The sequence below is a fragment of the Chelonia mydas genome, chromosome 4, assembly GCF_015237465.2.
Source record: "Chelonia mydas isolate rCheMyd1 chromosome 4, rCheMyd1.pri.v2, whole genome shotgun sequence".
Taxonomy (NCBI): domain Eukaryota; kingdom Metazoa; phylum Chordata; order Testudines; family Cheloniidae; genus Chelonia; species Chelonia mydas.
Window position 1 is genome coordinate 132,044,274 of NC_057852.1, and position 24,376 is coordinate 132,068,649.

At 42.0% G+C, this 24,376-nt stretch overlaps 1 protein-coding gene across 6 annotated transcripts in view; it reads right to left on the reverse strand.

The window, feature by feature from the left end:
* CTNNA2 (catenin alpha 2) overlaps positions 1-24,376 on the reverse strand; it is a 775,924-nt gene that overhangs the window by 557,128 nt on the left and 194,420 nt on the right. For all 6 annotated transcript variants that reach the window (XM_043544890.1, XM_037898317.2, XM_043544889.1 and 3 more), the window contains exons 4-6: positions 20,505-20,671; positions 11,436-11,555; positions 8,427-8,693 (exon numbers count right to left, since the gene is read on the reverse strand). In XM_043544890.1, the coding sequence (XP_043400825.1) occupies positions 8,427-8,693; positions 11,436-11,555; positions 20,505-20,671 (554 nt within the window). The remainder of the gene's footprint in view (positions 1-8,426; positions 8,694-11,435; positions 11,556-20,504; positions 20,672-24,376) is intronic.

A 24,376-nucleotide genomic window follows, 5' to 3' on the forward strand; every position in this document is an offset into this window, starting at 1 on the left:
AGTGTAAGTGTTTAAAATAGGTACAGCCTAATTTAAACTAAATATGAGGCTATTTTGGTTCACAAAGTACTTCAGATCATTAACAATGCAGGTATTTGCAAATAGCAGTGATGTTGAGAACTATGGAAAGCTGAGTCTGAAATCAGCAGTAGCTCAGTGAAAGAAGTTTCAAGTGGTATTATGCTTAAGGATCTGCACTCTTTTTGCTTTAGTGAAGAATGATTCTTTTGCTCTACCGTAGGTGTTTAGTGTACACTTCATATCAATGCCAGGTTACCACTCATGCAAGTTTTTTACTACAGGAGATACTGAAACATTAATGTAGCAATGCTAATTACTCAGCCAAAAGGATTAAAAGTAGTATTCTTTTCCCTTGCTGAAGTTATACTATAACAAGGAGGGTCAGAAGTTTCTCTCTATCCCCTTGTTTCCTGTGCTGCAGTCATGCTGGCCTGTTTTATCAGTTAGCACATAGAGAAGTGATTTCAGAATCATCTCAGAATGGCAGCTACATTTGTTAGATAGGTAACCTTAGAGCTGAAGAGAGTGATGTGTCAGCCCCAAGAACAAGGCTGAGTAAGTCCCTGTCTGCAGCTAAGCATTCAGGTGAAAGTGGCTAAAAGCGGGCAAAACAAGATTACATTCAAATGAATCTTCTGTGTCCTTAGTGAAATGGACAAATTAAAATAACTTCCTTTTTACTTCTTAATATTAGGAAGAAAGAGACTTTCTGAAAATAAAGCATATATATTTTTCACAAGTGCACTTACAAATCATGATGTGACTATGATTTTACATGTCACACATGAACCTATTACACTTGCAACACCACGCAAAAGTGTGAAAATATATTACCTGAAAGAGGAATGATGTCTGAATATTCCTACGAAGAATCAGGGGATCCTACCAGATGACCAGCATAGTCTTCTCAGTCCCAAATATCAATGTATTTATTATCACTAAGCACAATGCCCCTTGTTGCATTGAACAGTAGCCCTTTCCAGATAGTGGTGGCAGCATCAGTTTGAAACTGATAAGCATCACATGATAATGGTCAGTTTCAAAATTCTGCTGTTCATACCATGTGAAAAACCCTCCTGTGCAAGATCCAAAGTACAATTAGATCAAACAGTGATAATTTTAGGGGACTCTCACCATTAAAGGGAGTTTAAAAAAAAAATATGTACAGGCACCTGAAAAATATGGGATTCCTAAAATCTTGACCCACAGTTTAAAGCCACAATTACTTCAGTATGAAAAAATATGATCAGTTTAATCAGAAGATACAGCATATTTATTATGGGCACAAAGAAGTTTTGAAAAAGCACAAATCAAAAATTATTTTAAACCCAGATGGGTCACACTTTAAACATAGGATCCTGCAATATCTACACAGAGGGGGTTTTTTTGGCCAATTTCAGATCCTTCATAATCAGGTTTATTTTTGCTGAAGTCAATAAGTTTGCCAGAGATAAATTTGTCCTTTTATGTATTATCAAGGCTTTTGACACTGCACGAGCAATTCTGTTCCATGCTAGCAGTGATAAACATCAATAATTTTAAAGATGTATTAACATCAAGACAATGTTAAGATTCCGTGCCATTTAACAACATATTCACAGCAAAAAATAAAAGGATTAATAAAGTCAATATTGATTAAGCAATTGATCATTTCCAAGGCTACCAATATTTGCTAGACCATTTAAATTGACACCCAGCACAGAAGAAACACAGAACCATACCCTATAAAAAAATCATTTAAAAAAAACCAAAACACAATTTTAAACTTTGTCTAAATAGAGCTCTTTTCACATAGAATCACACAACTTTCCTATCCCAGCTATTAAGGTAACTCATGTCAATAAATTTGTTTCTGGGTAAGGCAATCAAAGGCACATTAAATATCCCTATATAGACAGAGGAAAAGCTCGATAAAACTAATTGTGTCTTACAATGTGCGCTGAAGGTACCAAGCTCTAGGCAGATGGAACATATGCCCGAGACATAGGCTTTCCATTGAGAAACCATGTCATCAGCCATTTCAGGGTGTTAAATTCAAGGAAAAAATAGATAGAACAAGGGGAGGGGAAGAGCTGTTCTCTCAACAGGTCTCAGACAACTCAGATTCAGACCATTTAGGGTTTTATAGATCCTAACCAGCACCTTCATTTTGCACCTGGGCCTGTGCATGGTAGCTAATGCAGAAAACAGAGTACTGATGTTCATCTTAAAATGGCACACTTTTGGGTCCGTTTCTGAGTGTGGAAAACGGTTAGGACACTGCGGAGGCTACCACAACCAAAATAATAAGTTACATTTTAAAAACCTACATTACAGGAATGCTTACATTGCAAAGTCAAGCACTCAAAAGCCAGAAAATGCCAAAATTGAGGCTGGCTCTGCAAATTTGATCTGGCCCCCTTGTTGCTATGCATTATGATCACAATCTTTAATTACATGATCACATATACTTTACCAGTGGGTTTCACAGCTATTTGCTGATAGCAGAGGAACATAGAGACTGAGGACCCTGGGTTCAATTCCAGGTTCTGGAGGGGAGTGTTCTCTAGTGGGAACAGACCTTTCTGGTCCTGTACCCCCACCCTGTCTGTCCCCTCTGCTCTTATCCACACACACACACATCCTGACCTCCTCCTACCCCCAATCTCCCGGCTCCAGCTCCTCTCCTCCAGTGCTCCAATGCACTCCTTACCCTGGCTCCTGTCCCCTCTTCTCCTCCAACTTCCCTAGATCACATAACCCTTCCTCTGCTCACATAACCCTTCCAACCTTTCCTTCCTCTGCTCCTATTTCCCCCAATACAGACAAGGAGACAAGCGGAGCATGATTGAAAAGGCCCAGCCTGTCGAAGAATCAAGTTCTTACATTCTAAGTGAGATGGAGCATCTATGTTGCTTCCACCTTCCCTACAACTGAATGCCCCAAAACCATTGCTAAGGCAGAGTTAAGGCTTTACAGTGGCAGCTCCTGCCCTTCCAGGATGGCATGACCTTACCTATAGCAGAGCTGCTGCTCTGTTGCTGTAATTAGAGAGAGTGGAGAAGGGCAGGGCGGGGCATTACATCTATCAGCAGCACAGGGGGCTGGGAGAGGTGTGAAGTGAGCCACACAGCTGAATGAGATGTTCTCCGATTAAAGAGGATGCCCCAGGGAGAGGAATGCAAAGCCTGAAAAAATAGCTCGGAGCAGAGAGAACTGCTCCATTCATGTTAGTGGGTGTTCCTATTCCCCCTCCTCCATGTTGGAGAGTTTCTGATTGTGTCAAGCATACCCGTTCGGTGTCAGTAGTGTGTTCTTGATACAGGCGCCCAGCATGACTGTTCAACCTCCCCACCCAGACAGGCAGGGCTTCCCCAGATTGTGGCTCCCCTGGGCCAGGTGGGAGGGTAAAGAGTTGGGCTCAGAACCCCCTGGAGGGACAAGGCATCCCAGCTCACATGAAGAGGGTAAGGAATGGGGCTCAATCCAAGAACCTGATTCACACAAGGGTGGGTCGGGGAGTGTCACACTCCCATAGATGGGTCGGGGCTTCACAGATCCTGGCACATACACACAGGGGGAAGGAGTGGGGTTTAGACACACCTGTGGGCAGGGACTTGTGGGGGGGACTTAATGAGAGGGGTTCAGACACCTCCCCAGAAAAGCAAGACTCCTCCAGAAGCAGGCTTATATGAGGGGCCATGGAGGGGGTCAGGCCCCCACCCCCAGATCCTGACACAAACAGAGGGAGAGGTTCAGAAGCTCCAAGATGGCAGGGACCCAGGACATCTCAACTCACATGAGAGAAGGTAGGGAGAGGGTCTCAGGCTGCTAGCCCCCGCAGACTACTGCTCCCCCCCAGAGGAGGCACATGAAGGGGGGGTTAGATCCCCATAGATGGGTAGGGGTCCCCCAGATCTTGGCACAGACATTGGGGTCAAGGAGCAGGGCTCAGACATCCCAAAGAGGCAAGGCCCCCCATAATCCAACCCACATGAGGCAGGGAGATTGGAGAGGGGCTCAGATTCCCTAGACAAGTAGGGGCCCCGCAAATCCTGTGCAACACCGACAGACCCCGGTCGTCAGCGGGCGGGATCGAACCAGGGACCTCTGGAGCTTAGTGCATGAGCCTCTACCACATGAGTTAAAAGCCAACTGCCTCTTAGCTAAGGCTGTAGAGCAGACTCATTAGTCTCTCTCTCTTTAAGTGTTCTCAGTGCCACTAGGTGGGACAGAATACCACACCCATAAGGTGTGTGGGTTACACTGGCACACACACAAGGAGGAAGGTAGCAGGGATCAGAGGCCCTGGTGGGGGCAGGGATACCCAGATCCCAGCTCACATGGGATGGGTGGGGAGAAGGACTCAGACCACCACCAGATCCTGGCACACACACAGAAGGAGAAATGTGGGGATGACAGCTCCCTGACCCTATTCTTTGCCAGTCATCCTACCACTCACCCTTATGTCCCCTTCCCAGCGTCCCTTCATGAGCCCCCCCAACTCCTCTCACCTCCCCTACCACCCATCCGCATTTACCCCTCCCCTCAATGCAACCCCCAAATGATTCTCACTCCTATTCCCCCCACTTCTCCACCCCCTAAAATGCCTTCCCACACCACTGAGGGCAAGCCTTTGCATATCAATTTAAAACAAATGTTTACAAAAATACTTTGATTACACTGTCTCCCCCGCCGCCCAAAGACAGAAAAAAAAATGACAGAGAGATTTTAGCCAAATGTCTTTCTACCTTTCGCAGATTTCTGTCCAAGGTGGGACTCACGCTGACACTGGGTGATTGTCACAGGTTCAAAGAACTACTGCCTAGTCCCTTGAGATATGAAGCAGGTGTACAATGGTGAAGGCTAACAGTCATGTTAACTCCTTCGTCTGTGCACATTCGATGTAATCAATTTGGCATGTCAATAGGTGCATGAGTATTAGAACTGCTTGGCACAAGCCTAACTAGAGAAGCAAACTCTTTTTCAAATAATATTTTAATCTCATTTCCCCCAAAGGACTGATGGGTGCCAACAACTCTGTTGGGATAACTCTTGAGCATCTGAGCCCCTGGTGCAATGATCTGAACTCTGGTTTGATCCCTATCTGTGCACTAAAAACAGGAGTAGAGAGGTTATTTTATCTCCATACTTTTCACTGGTGCAGCTGCTACTGGAATACTGTGTCCAGTTCTGCTGTTCACAATTCAAAAAGGCTGTTGATAAATTGGAGAGGAATCAGAGAAGAGCCACAAGAATGATTAAAGGAATAGAAAACCTGCCTTATTGTGGTAGACTCAAGGAGGTCATTCTATTTAGAGTAACAAAGAGAAAGTTAAGGGTGACTTGATTAGTCTATATGTACCTCCATGGGGAACAAATATTTAATAATGGGCTCTTCGATCCAGCAGAGGAAAGTGTAACATGATCCAATAGGTGGAAGCTGAAGTTAGACAAATTCAGATGTGCCAGGGACCAGACCAGCAAGGGACAACTGCTGTCCTGCTCCCTGATTAACTGTGCTGCTAGGCAACCAACAAGCCCAGCTGCATTGCCTTAGATCAGAGGTTCTCAAACTGTGGTCCATGGACTGCGAGCTCCATTCATGTGGTTCGCGGATAGTTCCCTCTAAGGCGCAGGCGTGGCTCCACTAATTAGGTGCCTGGACCCTGAAGAAGACGCATATGTAAGGTGAGGTGGTGGCCTTGAGGGGAATAGGGTGTCAGGAATAGGGTGAGAAGAGGGGATGGGGGAAATTTGGGACATGCAGGGCTGCAGCAGCCAGAAAAGAGGCGACTTTCCCCAGCTCCAGGACTGTGGCTGCTGGGGAGAAACAGCCCTCCTTCCCAGCCACAGCTCAGGGGCTTCTGCAGCGGGGGAGAGAGGGAGAACCCCCCTCCTTTCCAGCCCCAGCTTAGGGGCTGCCGTGGTGGGGGAGAGGGCACATCCATTGCATTAGAAAGGTAAGACTATTGATATTAAAGTATGAGTTGTGCGTTTATTTGTAGAACTAAAAAACCTTTTTTTTTTGTTTGTTTGTTTATATAACACTTTTATCCAAAGCACTTTACAATAGTTAGCTAACAGTACAAACAACATTTGGAAAGATCATTAAGTGGTCTGCCGAGACCCTCAGCAATTTTCAAGTGGTCCATGGGGGGGGAAAAAACGTTTGAGAACCACTGCCTTAGACCTCTTAGAGTAGCCACAGCTCCTGACTGGCTGGCTGGTTTAGCTGTGCTGCTTATAAGCCTGGCCCCCACAGCAGTTCATAGGCTGCTCAATGCATACTAGACTCACAGCAGTGCTTGCCCTTGTTCCAGTCCTTGCTCCTGCTTGTGTCAGCCTGCTTCCAGTGTATGCTGCTGCCCAGCTCCCCAGTAGCTTCAGTGTTTTGGTTTTGAACACTGGCTTTGCCTCTGCTGGCTTATGACTCCGGTTAACCCTCCTGTTCTGGCATTTGGCTTATGCCCTTCTGGTACTGATTGATCAGCTTGTTTCCTGTACTCCACTCACCCTGGACCCAGCTCTAACTCGTAGGTTGAACTCTTGCCTTTACCACGAGGCATGACTGCCCATGGCCTGGTTGGTGATAGACTGGAAATAAGGTGTAATTTTTTTAAGGGTGAGAGTAATTAATGATTGGAACAATTTACCAAGAGTCATGGTAGGTTCTTCATTACAACAATTTTTAAATCCAGATGAGCTGTTTTTCTAAACAATATGTTCTAGGAATTATTCTGGAGAAGTTTTCTGGCCTGTGTTATACAGGAGGTCAGACTAGATGAACACAATGGTCCCTTCTGGTCTTAGAATCTATATTTAGAATTCAATACAATCTGGATATATTAGAGAATTGGTCTGACATCAACAAGACGAAACTCAGTAAAGACACATACGAAGTACTGCATTCATGAAGGAAAAAATGACAAATACAAAATGGGGAATAACTAGCTAGGCAGTGCTGAAAAGGATCTGGGGGATATACTGGACCATAAACTGAATATGAACCTCCGCTCTAAAGTGCTAGTAACCCCTTCCACCTTGGTATCATTCACAAATTTGATAACCATACTTTTCACTGCATTATCTATCATTAATTAAAATACTAAATAGTATTAGACCCAGGAACACATCCCTGTGGGACCCCACTAGAAACGTACTCCCCGTTTGACTGAAAACCATTGAAAACTACTCTGAGAGTATAGTTTTTCAACCAGTTGTGCACCACCTTACAGTAATTTCATCTAGACCACATTTCCTCAGTTTGCTTATGAGAACACCATGTGGGACTGCATCAAAAGCCTTACTAAAATCAAGATATACCACGTCTACTGCTTCTCTCCTATCCACTAGGCTAGGAAACCTATCAAAGAAGGAAATTAGGTTGGTTTGGTATGATTTGTTCTTCATAAATCCATGCTGGCTATTATTTATCACCCTATTACCCTCTAGGTGCTTACAAATTAATTGTTTAATAATTTGTTCCAGTATATTTCTAGGTATCAAAGTTAGGCCGACTGGTCTATAATTCCCCAGGTTCTCTTTGTTCGCCTTTTTAAAGATAGGTACTATGTTTGCCCTTCTCCAGTCCTCTTGGATATTGCCCATCCTCCATGAGTTCATGAAGATAATCGCTAGTGGTTCCAATACTGCTTCAGCTAATTCCTTAAAGAATTTCGTCAGGCCCTGCCAATGAAATTATGCATCTAGAGCTCTTCCAAAAATGCCTTCTAAATGGTATTCTACAAAAATGGGATGAGGGAAACTTAGAACTAAGAAGTCATTGACAAGGCTTTAACCATGGCCCTTGCCACCACCTGAATTTTGAAGGCAGTGGCACCCTGTCTGCACAAAAGCTAGTAGCAGCGGTCTTCTCTGAAAATCTCCTTGTAGGTTTTTACTGGACGTGAGGGGCAAGAATCTAATGAACAAGCAGTTGGGCATAGCTCCTTCAACATTTCAGAGAAGAACATGTATTTATATCTTCCTGCACTGAATTTGCCTGTGACAACCACCAAATCATCCTAAATCACTGCTTATCTTTTTCAGCAAAGTAGATAAAGACACTCTTAAAACTCAACTTTTTGACAGAACTAAGGCAACCAGATTAATCAGACTACCAACTGACTTGAAAAATTTAGCTGGATAAGATTTTGCTTATGCTGAGGCAGAAGAAGAGAGACTTCTCTGCTTCTGTCAGTCACAGCAGAAGAAAACAAACAATGACTTGGAAGTTCTAGCATTCACTAAAAGCAAGAGCTATTCCTCATTAAAAATTGATGACCACTTCCATCTTGCTTGCTGCAGCCTAACAAAAGAAAGTTGTGTACAAAGCAAACGTATACTGTTCAAATTCTGTTTGACAAAAGGTACATGGGATTTCCTGAAAGGTGTGTCATTTTGGGCACACATTTAATACTTACATCAAATTCATTTAGTGCCGCAGCAAGTTCTCCAATACCAGTGTGCCCCTTGTTCTCATCGGTTGGTGAGGTGGCCTGTGCAGCATTAGAGATACCAGCTATTGCTTCCTGTACTTGTTTGAAGACATAATCTCTGTTGGCCCTAGTGGCTGCTACATCAGGGTGACGGAGAAACGCTTGAGAGGCAGTGTACAGCATAGTAGCATTCTTCTTCAGAGCACCTCGAGCAGCAGCCATTTCATCCCTACAGTGAGGATCTTTCAGTTCCTGTACAAAAATATATGTACACTGTACAGTTATATAATGAAGCTTTAGCATTAGAATATGCTACAGTTACAATGTTTATTCATATATACTCTTAAGTAGGGCCCTGTGGTCCTGATTCTGTAGCAATGGAATCCATCACAGAATTTACCAATTATGTCACAACAAAATGTTCCTTCTGCCCAAGAAAATCTGTTTTTTATTGTTTTGTTTTTCTTCTATGTTATAACGGGTCAGCCACATGGAAAAATGGAGGAAAATAAGAGGAAAATGCTAACAATCTTAAAATGCAGGAAAACCTAAAAGAACAGGAGCAAGGCACACAAAAAAGGCAGTATGGAATGCCAGTGGACTTCAGGGGAAGAAGAAAAAGAAAGAGGGTGGCAACTACACAGAAAAGTGAATATTCTTAAACACCAGGGAAATTATTAAAAATATTTTAAAAAATAATTGAAGTAGAGAAAATATACAAAATATGTATGAACTAGAAACATGTGTGATGTCAAAAGAAGAAGGAAAGAGCCATTTCCAGGGGGGGAAGAAACAAACACAAGTCAATATTCCTAGAAAGGTGGCCTTCTCTGCAGTGTAAATTGTGTGTGTGGAAGTATATTGTTTATAAATTATGTTGCACACTACAAATTATCTGTAAATTGTTTATTGAAATAATACACTGCAGAGATATTTTGCAGCTGCACTATAATCTGTTCTTTTTCACTCTATTAGAAGGTGCGGTGACTGACTGGAAGCAGCATTGACCAGGAGGAGGCCTAGCTATGAGCAGCCTAGTGAATGCACGTGTATTCTCCCTCCTTTATTTCCACAACTCCACAGGAAAATATACTTTAAAAATCTGTAACAGGGCTCATTGATTGGGCTGCTTAGATGAAAGCTATATGCTGAGTGGAAGGGAATGCATAACAGTGAGACCCTATAAGGTCTGACCCTATAAGTACCCAAGTTTGCAATAATCATCAGCTTTGTGTGGGCTCTAAAAAGGAAAAGTCTGACCTTATGCACAAACATACGTAATTTTGGATGCTGAATCATTTTTGTCACTTTCAGTTCTTCTATTTTTTTTTATTTCTTTGTTAATACAAAAAAATTAAATTATCTTTTTAATCATCTGAAAACTAACAATGTTTGTGAGCATCAGAATAAATTCCTGTTCCTTCTGAAATGGAAAGACTCCTATTACATTAGACTACCAGAGAGCTCCATCCATATGAACAACTTTTCCTTGTAAAAAATAAGGCAATTAAAAAAAATTATATCTAACGTTAGGCACCTAAATATGTGGGATAATTTTCAGGAGAGTAAGGTCCTAGCAACTCCCTTTGATTTCCATTACGAGTGTTTATAATTTGAGTTGAGTTGTTGGGTGTTTTAGAAATTAGAGCACTGATGTGATAAATGAAGAAAGGGGGGTAGCTCCCTTTTATGGACAGCTAGACAGCCAGTAGCTATAAAATCCCTCTTAGGAGCTATTCTCTAATCACTCTACCTGTAAAAGTCTCACTGCTATGCATAGGTAAAAGGAAGGGAGTGGGCACCTGGCCAAAAGAGCCAATGGGAAGGCTAGAACTTTTTTAAAATTGAAAAATGACTCCCCTTTTGTCTGTCTGTGGTTGTTCTCCTGGAGAGAGGGGATAGGGCAGAGCTATGCTGTAAGACGCTTGGGCCAGGTATGAAAAATCATCCGTATCATACCTAGAAACTACTCATTTAAAACCCCAGATATGTAAGTAGATCAGGAAATGTCTAGGAAGATGCAATTAGGTTTATTCCTTTTATTTCTTTATGGCATGTGGATTCCTCTGTGCTAACCCCAGGTGCTTTTGTTTTGCTTGTAACCTTTAAACTGGACCTCAAGAAAGCTATTCTTGGGGCTGAATCCTTGTAGTTGTTTCTTTTAAAATCTATCAATAGCCTGAGTTCCCAGATGTATTTTCTTTCTTTCTTTTTAATAAAATTTACCCTTTTAAACAGCAGAATTGGATTTTTGTGTCCTAAGAGGGTTGTGCACATGTTTAATTAGTTGGTGGCAACAGCTGATTTCCTTAGCTCTTCCCTGGAGGGGCGGTGAAAGGGCTTGAGGGTACCCCATGGGAAGGAATACCCAAGTGCACCTTCCTGGGCTCTCAAAGTGGTTCTGCGCTTGGGTGGTTTAACCTTGAGAGTTTAATACAAGCCTGGAGTGGCCAGTATTAATCTTTAGAGTCCTTGCGGTCCCCCACCTTCTGCACTCAAAGTGCCAGAGTGGGGAATTAGCCCTAACAACTTATTTAGGTGCCTAAATATGAATTTAGAAGCTTAATTTTAGACATTCATTTTTGAAAATCTGTCAAAACATTTTTGTAAAGAAAATATTTTCTTTATAAAGAACACTTCATGTAGACCACCACACAATGATCAGATGGTGACCTCCAGTCTCTACTGACCTGGACTGGACTGAAGTGCCCACTAGATAACGTAATTTCCTTGGTCATTTGCTCTCTTACTCTTTAAGCCATTCTTAACTGAAGCGTTGTTTTTTAAGATTTTCCTTTTTTTAAAAAAAATCACTTCTAAAAAAAGGCAACTGTGCATTGGAAAATTAATAGGCTTAAGATATAGGTAATGATATAATAATTATTGACAGATCTGATGATGCAAAGCAGAAACAACATTTCTTTTAACATGATAAAAACCCAGGTTATTTTATATGGCTGAATTTTCATACCCACTGCTTTACAATTTACCCACCTGTTGTCTTCTAGCAGCCACATAGTTAAGTTTCACCATCTCTTTCCCAAATTCTTTAAAGCGATTTGCTAGGTCTTGCTCATTTGTTGCGTTCTTCACAGCTTCCAGTGCTTCTTCTACCTAGAATTTAATATATGAAATTTATTAGAGTTTTAATCTGTCTCTGTCATTTTTCCCATCTTGACCAAGTCACTAATCATTTTATGCCCCAGTTTCTCATAGGCAAATTTGACTCTCAGTTACACCAATGTACAGTTCTCTTAATGTTGTTCTGTATTACTTCTCCTTCTTTGCATGCCACTATAATGTATACCTCATATAACAGGCATTAGTTTAGACACTATCTTATTCAGATATACTTCCTAGATTAAACATGTTTAATATCTGTGTCTTTTTTTTTATTGGCCAAGCTTGCCGAGGACCTATATTCAACTGTATGTAATTTCTCTGTTATCTGTCTGCATGTCTGTCTGTCTGTAATGCAATAACTTATGAATACCATACCCAATCCACTATAAAATTTTAGAGGATATTCTAGGCATCAATAGTCTGAACTCTATTGATTTGGGGGGAAAGTGGAAAACCAAAAGGAGAAAAGTGGGGGGGCACAAGGAGCCTGTATCATCTGATTAGCAGAGCCACAGCTGCAATCAGATCTGCATCTGTCTATAGAGCAAACAACTGGATGATGGTGCCATTAATGCCACCCAACAAAACAATACCCATATCCAAGCTCTGCCTATCCTCCCCATGGAGTTTAATACGCTGACACCGTGAATGACTTCTCTCCCAGACTGAACGAAAACTAATAACTACGGTGGGGGCAAGGTGAGGGAGACCTGGGAACTAGCACCCATCTTCTGACATGGGAGGAAAACTGGGGACTCAGGTAAGGGGAGGGGGAAATCTGGCAAAGCCGAGATTGGAGGACCCTGGCCTGCGGGAAGTGGGAAATGGAGGCACACAGAGAGCCCCCAGCACAGAGGAAAGGGTGGGAATGAAGGACCCTGGAATGGTGGGAGGAGGACAGCGGGGGAGGGCATACGCAATGCCTGGTGCAGGACAGATTGAGAGACTCTGATATGGAGGAAAGGGGCACACAGAACCCCTGGCAAGGGAAAATTGGGGGGAGTTGCAAGGAGTCCCTGAAATAGAGAGGGATAGGACGGTGGCACACAAGGAACTTGTGGGGTGGAATGGAGGGATGTAAGGATCCCGTGCATGTGAAATAAGCCTAGTCAACAGAAGTTATTAAGTGTATGACCTTCCAATTGTAAACAGAGAGAAAAATTTCCTAATGGTGTATGTGCAGTATAGGCTTTCTGTGAAAACTAAGAGTACGTCTCCTCTAGGACTTTTGTTAGTACAACTTACGTCACTCAGGGGTGTGAAAAAACACCCCTGTGAGAGACATAAGTTACGCTGACAGAAGTGCCGGTGTGGACAGTGCTATGTCACTGGTAGACATAGACTCCCGCTGGCATAGCTACCACCACTCGTTTAATTATGTTGGCACAGAACAGCCACACGGGAGATCTTACAGCGGAGCATCTGCATCGGTACAGCTGCGCCACTGTAAGGTCTCTAGTCTAGACGGGGCCTAAGGCTAATTACAGCTTATGGGAACAAATCAAAAGCAAAGAAAATTAAACTTACCGTTGAAACTAAATTTATAGATTACCCTATATTACATAGCTAACATAGCATCTTTTAAAATGTAGTTAAAACAGAAGGAGGCCCAACATGGAGTAGTAACTATGGCATAAGAAGTAGTTTGGCGCTTCGTTTTCTATTTTTTCTACTGTTATCGAAACTGTTACATTTACTTTTACATAAAAAGCAGAACTTAACAGAAAAAACACACTCTCCATAGTGATTCAAATTCGTTCAGCAAAAGAGGTAAAGATATGAAACTCCTAGATGTATTACCAAGTGCCCACTTAGTACAGCTATCACAAACTTACCAGCTTCAGCATAAAAGCTGCTTACCATTACGATTATAATGAAAAGATTTAAAATACTTTATTCATCCAGGAAATAAAATTACCTGCCCTGGGAGCAAGTGGGGCAGCGGAATTTTGTGAACTTGTTCTGTCATTTGAGAGATGAGTGAAATTCCCAGCAGAAGGGTTGAAACAGTGAATGTAGATCTATCCTGATCTGTATCAAGTTGAATTAATGAAATATTTAACTGGAACAATAGGTGTTGTCAATCTGGACATGCTGTTAACAGCAGACACATGAACCGTCCTTTTTCAGAGGAAAGGTTATTTAATTCCAACAGGGACTGGTTCCTAAGAAAGGATTTAGAGCTCCATCTTGCTCTCTGTAAAGTCTCTGGCACCTCATCACCATCAATAACAAGAGCAGGCATCTAATTAATTTAGACAGGGTTTAAAATATACAGGGTCTGCCTCACCGCTAACTTGTACATTGTGTTATTTTTACCTTGCAAAGTGAATGTAAAAAGTTAGCACCAGTCCGAGTGGATAATATTCCTTCTGTCACGTTTTGCACCCACTTTACACAAAGATAAATGTCTGCACAAGGTGTAAGGCCATGGAGAATCAGGCTCACCAAGTTCTGCAGAGAAATATTCTGGCTGGAAATTTAAATGCATAGCTGTTTTCTGGAGGTGTTATGCTACATCTAACAGTTACAAGCTGCACTTTGCTTTTGTGGTCAAATCAATCTGGGCCTGCATCATCTCATTTCTTACCCATGAACTGAACAATGATGTTCAAATCCTAACTGCCATGACAGATCACAAAATTAGTATGAAAACTATATTGTATGGTCTAATTTGTTCCTGCTATTTATCTACCACCATTTGAAATACTAACCCTCAAGTTTTCGAGCCACACAGGTATGTCTACACAGCAAAGAAAGATCCACAGCTGGCCTATGCCAACCAACTCGGGCTTGCAGGGCTCGGCTGCGGGGCTGTTTCATTGTGGTGTAGACTTCTGGGCTTGGGCTGGAGTCCACGCTCTGGGACTCTCCCACACTACAGAATCCCAGAGCATGAGCTCCAGCGCAAATCCGAAAGTCTACACAGCAATGAAAACAGCCTCGCAGCCCAAGTCTGAGTCAGCTGGCATGAGCCAGCCACGGATTTTTCTTTGCTGTGTAGATATACCCACAGAGTTCTTCTTCAGGTCTGGGAAAGGAACTCCCAGAGCCACAGCAAAATGCAAAGTGGAACAGATTGTTTGGCATAAGTTGTTAGCGCATATGGTAAGGGACCATTCAAGGTACAGTGGCCCATTATAACCTGTGCAGTCACAGGAGAAAAAGAGGAGGTTACTGGGTTACAGATTGTTGTAATAAACCATAAATCCAGTTTGTCTGTTCAGTCCAGGATTTTTGGTGTCTAGCAGAGTAATGAATTTAAGCTCCCAGGCTTTTCTTTTGAAAGTGTTGTGGAGATTTCCTTTGAGGATGAGGACTGAAAGGTCAGATATAGAGTGATCACTTTATGAAAAGTCTTCTTCCACAGGGGATACTATATTTTTTATCTTTAATTATTTTCCTTTTGTGAGTGAATTTCAGAGCATAGTGATTGTTTGTTTGGTTTCACCCACATTTTTGTTACTGTGGCATTTATTGCACTAGATGAGGTATAGCACATGTTGCAATAGGCATGTGTAGGATACATGCATCTTGAAAGGTGTGCTGTGTGTGGAGGGGTGTTGCTTATTGTAGCAGTGGGGATATATCTGCAAGTTTTGCAACTGTTGTTTTGGCAGGGTCTGGTGCCATTTTGAGTTGGCATGCCCTGGTCTGTGGAAATGGTCCCTAACAATATGTGCTAATAACTTACTTATGCTAAACAATCTGTTCCACTTTGTGTGTTGCTGTGATGCTGGGGCTTCATTTCCCAGTCCTGAAGAAGAGCTCTGTGTGGCTCGAAAGTTTGTCTCTCTCACCAACAAAGTTGGTCCAATAAAAGATATTACCTCACCCACCTTGTCTCTCTAACATCCTGGGACTGACATGGTTGCAACTACATTGCCTACATTTTTTATTATGATAGCAGGGCAGTCCCTAGCCATTTTGGTGCCCTACACCCCCCCACCCCCGTGTGTGTGTACTAGCCTCAGGCCTCCGGGGGGAGGGGGAGGAGGAGGCAGGGGAGCTGGTGCTGATGAGAGACCAGATAAATATTTAAAATTAATCCCAAGCAGTAGTAATTTTTAAATCAATGAGAGCTGCTGGGTATTCTTCACATTTAAAATCAGGCAACGTATTTAGGTGCCTAAATAAGTCTGAGCACATATTTTTGAAAATCTTTATTAAAAAAACAAAGTACATTTAGAAAGCACATAATAGGTCATTAGCCATTGGTGTGAATTGATTGTAATTCATTAATATTATTTATCTTTACATTTCAGGTGAAATCTTAAATATTTTATTTAACAATGTTTTATTTCTATTTTCAGAAGAATAATAGCTCCAGTAAAGTAACACAGAGCCAGTTTGCCTCCACAGGGTGGAATCCTATCTAGGAAGTGATGTTTTCTTGGATCATTCCATCAGGATGGGTGGGAGATTGCCTCCAATGTAACGAGCAGAGGGTCTGGCTCATAGAACCTGTGCCATTCTGTTTCCCACTCTGTCTCCCTGGCAATTGCCAAGGTCTCCCCTTGCATACTGTAATCCTGTTCTGTTAAAGGGGAGAGCAGATTCACCACTGTTTGCCAGGGGAACATGAAAATGTGCATATAACACCCTAGCCCCACACCCCACTTGCTGGCCCTCTCTCCATATGAAGTTCCCCAGATCCGTACAAACTCCTTTTGGGCATGTGGATGGTGTCTGACATTTACCAAGTAAGATCTAGGCATAGGTTTGGGTTGGAGTGCAGCATTACAATTCAATTCAACTCAACAATTATTACTGGCCAAATCAGAACAACTAGGTTACAAGCAGCTGATAGATAAACTGTTATAATTCCAAATATTTGAGTTATTTCTGCATCACCTCATCAGGCATTTCTCCCTTCCAATAAAGCCCCTATTGCATCATCCTTATTGGGAACTGTAAGAAACAATACATTTGATCTCTGTGCCTACTTTGTAAAGCTATTTAAGATCCTTTGGGACAAAAGGGCCTACATGTATTATTTCTACAATACCTTGAGCTATGTAAGTTATACCTTTGTTATAGCTCAGTAACTATTTTTATTTATTTTATTTTATTGAAACATGGTTATGGCCAGAAAAGTTACTATAAAAAATCTTCTTATGCAACAAATCTTCTGATTGTCTTGAGTGGCCCAGGATGCTGCAATGCTGAAAGCACCTTGGTCTATCTGTTAATTAGCCTAATTTGTATGGCCCAAGGGATAGGTGACTATATCACTGTTCAATATCCGCCAAACATCAAGGACATCAAGGATACAAAGTAATGTAGGGATGCAAAGCTGAGAATTGGTCAAAGGTAGATACATTAGTCCCAGATTAAGCAGGTCCCTTTTCCCTAGGTAAGATAACAGGGACTATTCCAGAACACTCAGGAACTTGCTAGAACCAAATAAGGCAGGCAGGCTAATTAGGACACCTAGAGCCAATTGGGAAGCTGCTAGAATCAATTAAGGCTAATCAGGGCTCCTGGTTTAAAAAGGACCTCACTTCAGTCAGTGAGGTGTGTGTGAGAAGAGCTGGAAGCAAGAGGCACTAGCAGCTGAGAGTGGGAAAGCATACTGCTGGAGGACTGAGGAGTACAAACATTATCAGATACCAGGAGTAAGGTCCTGTGGTGAGGATAAAGAAGGTGGTGGGAGGAGGCCATGGGGAAGTACCCCAGGGCGATGTAGCTGCATGCAGCTGTTACAGGAGACACTCTAGACAGCTGCAATCCACAGGGCCCTGGGCTGGAACCCAGAGTAGAGGGCAGGCCTGGGTTCCCCCCAAAACCTCCCAACTCCTGATCAGACACAGGAGGCGTTGACCTGGACTGTGTGTTCCACCAGAAGGGAAGGTCTCTGGTCTGTTCCCCAACCTACTTGGTGGATCAGCAGAGACTGTGAGGATTGTTCTTCTTCCTTTTCCCCATGCTGGCCAGTGATGAGGTTAGCTGAGTGACCAGCTGATCTGAGCCATGAAAGTGGCCAAACTGAGGGCTGCCATGAATCTCTGAGGCGAGCAAATCTGCCAAAAAGCAGAAGACCCACCAAGGCAGAGGAGGAACTTTGTCACAATATATATCAGTTATTTCAAGAGACAGTGAGTCACAAGATATTGGACCTTAAATTGGCATGATTCCAATTACCATCTTACCTTTTCCCACCTATTTTTGATCTTAGCTCAGTGTTTATTCAACTGAAACTGCTCAAGCTAAAACCAACGTCTTTAAAGCCTGATAAAATCATGGCACAATTTAAGTGGGTGAGTGGGAAGGGGAAGTAACGGGATGTACAAAACAATAATGAGAAGGACTTCATTTTAAACCCAGTGTGGCATCCAATTTACTTATGAGAAAGGAATTTGTTTCTCTTCCCCAGAAATGTCTGGGAGGCGCAGTTCCATCTGACATTGCAAACAGCTCCAGTTTCCACGTTCAGTAAGACCTACAATGGCCCAATGAAGTAAAGTGGAGAAAACAAATGGATTTATAAAATAAAAAAAGATAAGGCCAATTTCAATTAACTTTATGGGGTCATTGTAGTTCTTAATAAGATTGTGCTACTTTTTTAACTCTAACTACTATTTAAGAGTCAATATATCTCAGGGAAAGATAACTAGATTTTACTTATGCTCATATATTATCAGCAGAACTAAGTAAGTTGAGAATGAAAAATATGCAGGATTGGCAATGACATGCAAGTAACAAATAATGCAATATGACTTTCAAGTCTTGGGCTGAGATTGTAGGGGTAGAAGTGAAATTTTAAAATGAGAAAATTGTATATGGAAGCTATTGAAAGTCTTTGAATATGGATTCCTAAACTGATATTTTTCACAAAGTCACATTTGAGAATATACTTGTTCTTCAAATAAATATGTTTAAATGAATATGAATATATTGTTACGATTAAACAGTGATTATAAATATATAGGTATTTACATACACATTTTAATATTAATGCTAACAGTAAATGATACGATGAAGTGATTAACAATCTTTCTGAAGAGCACCTACGTACATTCACAAATTGATTAAAATGCACTTCTCTCCATAAAGACTGAAGTGCAACTCACTGCCTTGACATGATTTAAATTAGAACTGATATTAGTACATTTTAGGGTGCCTGTTGGATAAATCACCTCTTATAACTCTGACAATGCAAAGTGATTTTAATTCATTAATTTTCAGAGTACCTGAAGTGAAAATTACATACTGTAAATCGGTCTTTGTACATTAGTTGCAAGTTAATATTAATGCTGTTCCATATGTGACAACTACCATCAATCTTTGGCCTTTTAATGCCAAAAAGTGGCTAAAGCTACCTTGGTCTCAAAAATAATATAAAATAATAATAAGATGCAAATATTTGCATTGCCCTGCTCTCTTGGAAAGTAAAAATAACTAGTGTTCTTTTAAAGCTGTAAATAATGCAAAATGATCAAATGCAAAGTTAAACTTTCAAGTGCTTAAACACACTTAACAAAAAGCACAGGAGACAAAAATACATAAAAATAACGCTGAAGGTTCTTTGAAATAATTTCTTGGATGATTTGCAAAAGCTACAGACTATGTTGATGTATGCTGCCTTGAGAATCCACAGAGACAAAAATGATATGAGAACATTACTAAACAGCGCCCACTTACAAAAGATAATTTGGAGAATGCTACTCTAAGCAGTGTATCATACTACTTCCAACAAAGGAATTTATCAACACAGAAAGTCAAAAAATTCTGGCTTCTGCTCAGATACAAGAACAAATGATCTCTTCACCTTTGAAATGGTCTGAATAAGAATTTGAACTGTCGCGTACACATAGGAGTTCTCTTACTGCTAAAATTAAGAGTTAGAAAGTCTCTACTGACAAAGCATTATCTGAATTAGAATGTTGTTCATTATTAAGTTGAAAAAATGAAGGCATATTCGAGAGTCACACTGCTTACACAGCATGTAATCACGGGACAGTGTGCTGACATTTTACTACAATAGCACTGCATTCTTTAGGGCAGTGCTTTCTAGCATTTGTACAGAAAAGCGTTTGCCATTTTTCATTGTAGAGTCTGTTTTCAAAGGATTAAAATTTGTTTCTACAATCTCATTCCAGGCTAAAGGTTCTCATATCTCTGCAAGAGAACAATATCTAAAATTTACCAAAATAGGTGTGCGGGAGTACCTTTTGGGCCATCTATCAATAAAATAAACAAGGTTTTAAACATTATGTATATGCATTTTTACACCTAGGGCAGTGGTTGGTTTCCCACCTCCTTTTTCTTCTCCCTCCTTCAGATTAGCAAAAACTGGCCATGTGATAAAGACCAAGAGAAAAATCAATCATTAAGCTGGGTAGTGACAATTACAAAACACTGTATGCTTTTACAGACAGGTAGATAGACAGCATCAAAAGCAGAGTATAAATCTACAGCAATTCATTTGCAAATGTACATGTCCTCTCTGCTATTTTTTTTTCATTTTTGAATACTAATTAGACACTTACCCTGCTTCTAATCCCAATCAATGTTCCTCCCCTGTGATACATTCAGTAGTCATAGAGAAGCACCTAACTTACACGGCACAACAAAACTGTAGTACTTAAATTCTGCCACAAGATAGCAATACTCTACAACTACTGTGGATTATTAAACCACTGGCATGAGCTTCACTGTGATTTAAATGTGGCTTTTAGTCCAGCATGGTACACAACAGCAGTACAAGTACAATCTATCAGAAGTACCTAGTGATGCTGATTTTAACTCCAACACATTAATTCATTTAGATTGAACATATAAGGGTCTAAAAAGTAGAAATGTATTATATTCTAGTTCCACTTTAGTGCTTCCACAAGAACAGCAACTATAAAGACAATAGAAAACTTGGACTTTTGTTTATAATTTCAACACATCTTAAATGAAGAAAACAGTGTAGAAAATTTTAAAAAGTCATACAATTTTCAGGTGGGACAAAAGCCTCATGACATCAGCCATATCAGCCAGGATGAGTAAGCGAGTAACAGCCGACAGCAAGGCCCGAGCAGCCCGCACCATGGTGCCTCGTTTCACGGAGGAACATGGATCATCAGCAAACTCTGAAGAGGCAATTCTCATTGTTTCACCTACAATACAATAAAATAATTTTGATTACACAAAATGTTTTACTTTTATACCATCCAGAAAAACAAACAATTCCCTGAACAAATTAACTGTTGCTAGCCAGAAAGGAATTTAGTTTTTGGTTTTGGTTTTGATTTTGGAGTAGGTTGCTGAAGAGAGGGGTTCTGTGCAAAGTGTTTTAGAATCTCAAAATAACCTGGGATGATCAGGTCAAATACAACAAGCTACACAGGAAGTAGCTATGTATTTGGCAGACTACGCAGCAACCTTCTCTACACAGACTACACTCCTTACTGTTTTTCTCCCATTGTATAAATCTCTTCTGTTTCTATTGCAGCCCCCTGCTGCAGAATTAGAGGAATAAGATACCAAGACAAACTGTTGAATAGTCACCTGCAGAGATATTCACCATAAGGTTAGAGAAGCTGTTATTGGAGAGCTGTAGGAAACATAAAAAACTCACCTCCTTTTATGCGGATGGACAGAGTCAGAGATTCATTACGTTGACTCCAACCGAAATATGCAAAATTTCCTTCCATAAACAGACTTTCTAATCTACTCCCATTGTAGCTATCTTTCCCCTGTGAAGGGCTCCTATCCTACTATCATGTAAATCACCACCTTCTGTGCAGACTCACCAATCCACTCTCTCTCTGCTCCCAACTTTCCCTCCCATTTCTACATTATTTCTTGACCAGCTCCCACTCCAACTATCTCCCAAGTTTCTACCACTCATTTGTTCCGGGTCCCCATGCCTCATTCATATGGACAGAGATCCTGATCTGATCTTCTCCCCACAGCTATCAACCCTGTTGATAGAGTTCTCATGCCATTACAATTACCTGTATATTCAGCCCTCTAATGAACCCACTTCTCCAGTCCTCCCCACTCCCTCCCCCCACCCCAATCTACACTTGTTTCACTTAAGACACTTCTCCCAATGGACTTGACAGAACTCTCTCTTTAAGCTACTTGTTAGAGACTTAAAGCATGGAGGACAAAGTCCTCTGCTTACAGGATGTATAGTATTTATGGTATTTGTTATTATTTGTTAAACTTCAACCATGTTATCCATCAATCATTTTTTATTTTGTTTAGTGTCTGGATAATGTAATAACATCCCTTATTATATATTTATTATTATTATTATTATTGTGCCAGAAGTGTTCAAGGTGCTTAACAGACTACTGAAACCAGATCTGAAGAAGAGTTCTGTGGAGTTCAAAAGATTGTCTCTTTCACCAACAGATGTTTGTCCAACAAATTATGTTACCTCACCCGCCTTGTCTCTCTACAAAGACTAAATCTTTTAGAATGAAGGATGAGAGTTCATAGGTAAGGCTCTGTGTTTGTCATGGAGGTCACAGATTCCGTGACTTTTCGTGACCTCCGTGACTTCTGCAGCAGCCCATGCGGCTGGCTGAGGAGGCACCTGAGCAGCTCGGGCAGCCCCTGGGCCAGTTGCAGTGGCTGCTGCTGGGGCAGTCTTTCCCCCCCCAACCCCCAACAGCAGGATTATGGGGGTGGGGGCTCGGGGCTGGGGGGTGAGGTAGAGGGCGGTGCTTACCTGGGGGGGCGCTCCCTGGAAGGGCGACAGGAACTCCCCTTCCTCAGCTCCTAGCTCCACATGCTGTCTCTCTGCCTGTAGGCACTGCCCCCACAGCTCCCATTGCCCATGGTTCCCAGCCAATGGGAGCTGCAGAACCGGGGCTTGGGGTGGAGCAGAAGCAGCACGTGGAGCTAGGAGCTGGAGGTTGCTGCTTCCCAGGAGCCAGGTAGAGAACCTGCCCCAGCCCCACCAATCCCCCACCCCCTCTTAGCACCCACGGTGCCCCCCCCAGCATCTGCGGCGCCCATGCTCCCCAACCACCCGCAGCGACCCCCTGGGCTGTGCCACCCCTGAGTACCAGCAGTGCCCCCCGGGCCACCTCACCAGCACCCACTGCCCACCCCCTCCCAAATTTTCATCAGGAGTATATAGTAAAACTCATGGTGTGATAAGTGAAAGGGTGGGGGTAGCTCCCTTTTATGGACACCCAGCCAGCCAGTTAGCTATAAAGTCCCTCTTGGTGGCTACTTGCTTTACTTGTAAAGGGTTAAAGAGTCCCTTAAGGTAAAGAAAAGGGAGTAGGCACCTGACCAAAAAAGCCAATGGGAAGGCTAGAACTTTTTAAAATGGGAAAAAAAGTTTTCCCTTTGTCTCTGGGTTGCTCTCTCTTGGCGGAAGAGACAGGGGCAGCCGGAATGCTGTGTAAAGTTTGAACCAGGTATGAAAAATCATCTTCCATACCTAGAAGGATTCATTGGGACAGGGAATGTTTATTTCTTTATTTTGGCTTGTGGATTTCCTCTGTGCTAAGCTTGGGTATTTTTGTTTTCTTTTGTAATGTTAAGCTGGACCCCAGGGAGCCATTCCTGGTGTTTAACCCTTTTTCAGTTGCTCTATAACATCTAGGAAGAGTCTGATTTTCCAGATGAGTTCTCTTTCTTCTTTTTAAATAAAATTTACCTTTTTAAAAAACCTGATTGGTTTTGTGTCTTGAAAGGTCTGTGCATATGTTTTTCAATTAGCTGGTGGCAACAGCTGGGTTTCCCTTTCATTTGTTTTCTTTCTCGGCTTCCCCGAGGGAGGGGTGGAAAAGCCAAGCGGCCTCAGGGAAAACTTCCCAAGTGAATTTTCCCAGGATCTGCAAGAGGAAGTTTTTCACTTGGGTGGTGGCAGCATTTACGATGCCAAGGTCAGAGAAAAGCTATAACCTTAGGGGTTTAATACAAGCCTGGAGTGGCAGGTATTAATTCTTAAAATCCTTGCAGGCCCCCACCTTCTGCACTCGAAGTGCCAGAGTGGGGAATCAGCCTTGACACATGGACAGATCATGTGCCATTAATTTTAATTTACTGTCAGTGACCTGTCCATGGCTTTTACTAAAGATACCCATGACTAAAATGTAGCCTTATTTGTAGGCATTGTGGGGAAAATAATGTTTTAAGACAGCACTTGGAGAAAAGGATTAAGGCAATGGTGGATGAAGGTATGGAGGTAAGTATGGAAGGAGATGAAGGGAATGGCTTTTCATATACTTTGGGTGGAGAGGAAGTATGATAAAGCCAGGAGATGGAAAAGAGATTATTGCAAAGATATAGGCAGGAGTTCAATTGTGAAAGGCCTTGAAACAAGAACCATGGAGTCTTCTGGCAGCTTGGAGAGGAATTTGATCAACTCAGCCCAAGTGGAATAATCATAACAGGGCAAAAGGGCTTAATGATTCACTGTGCACAGTGGTAACCCTGCAGCTGAATATATCTCTCTGCCAAAAATATCATTGGGGGTGGGGGGCATCTTTGTCTTTGGGAGTAGCTTTCGCTCTACTTTGGCTGTGTCATTCGTTTACAGCCACTGCCCCTGCCCCCAGGGCGCCTAGTGGGGTGTGCTGATAAAAATTGCACTCTTGTGAAGGAATTTGGTATTTGTGTTCCATGCACAGTGCTACCAGTATTAGGGATGTGGGAGTTTGCCCTAAGGCTTTTATAGGCGGCATAATTGCCTCTTTCTAGGGAGAGCAACCTTCCCTGACATAGCGAGGTATAATATGTCCATGAGATTGTGCGGATTTTCCTCCACAAGCTCCATCTGTATTCCCACAGATATAGCCATCCTTTTTAGGAGATCCTGACAAGATTCAAAATCATCTGGTACCAGAAAAGAC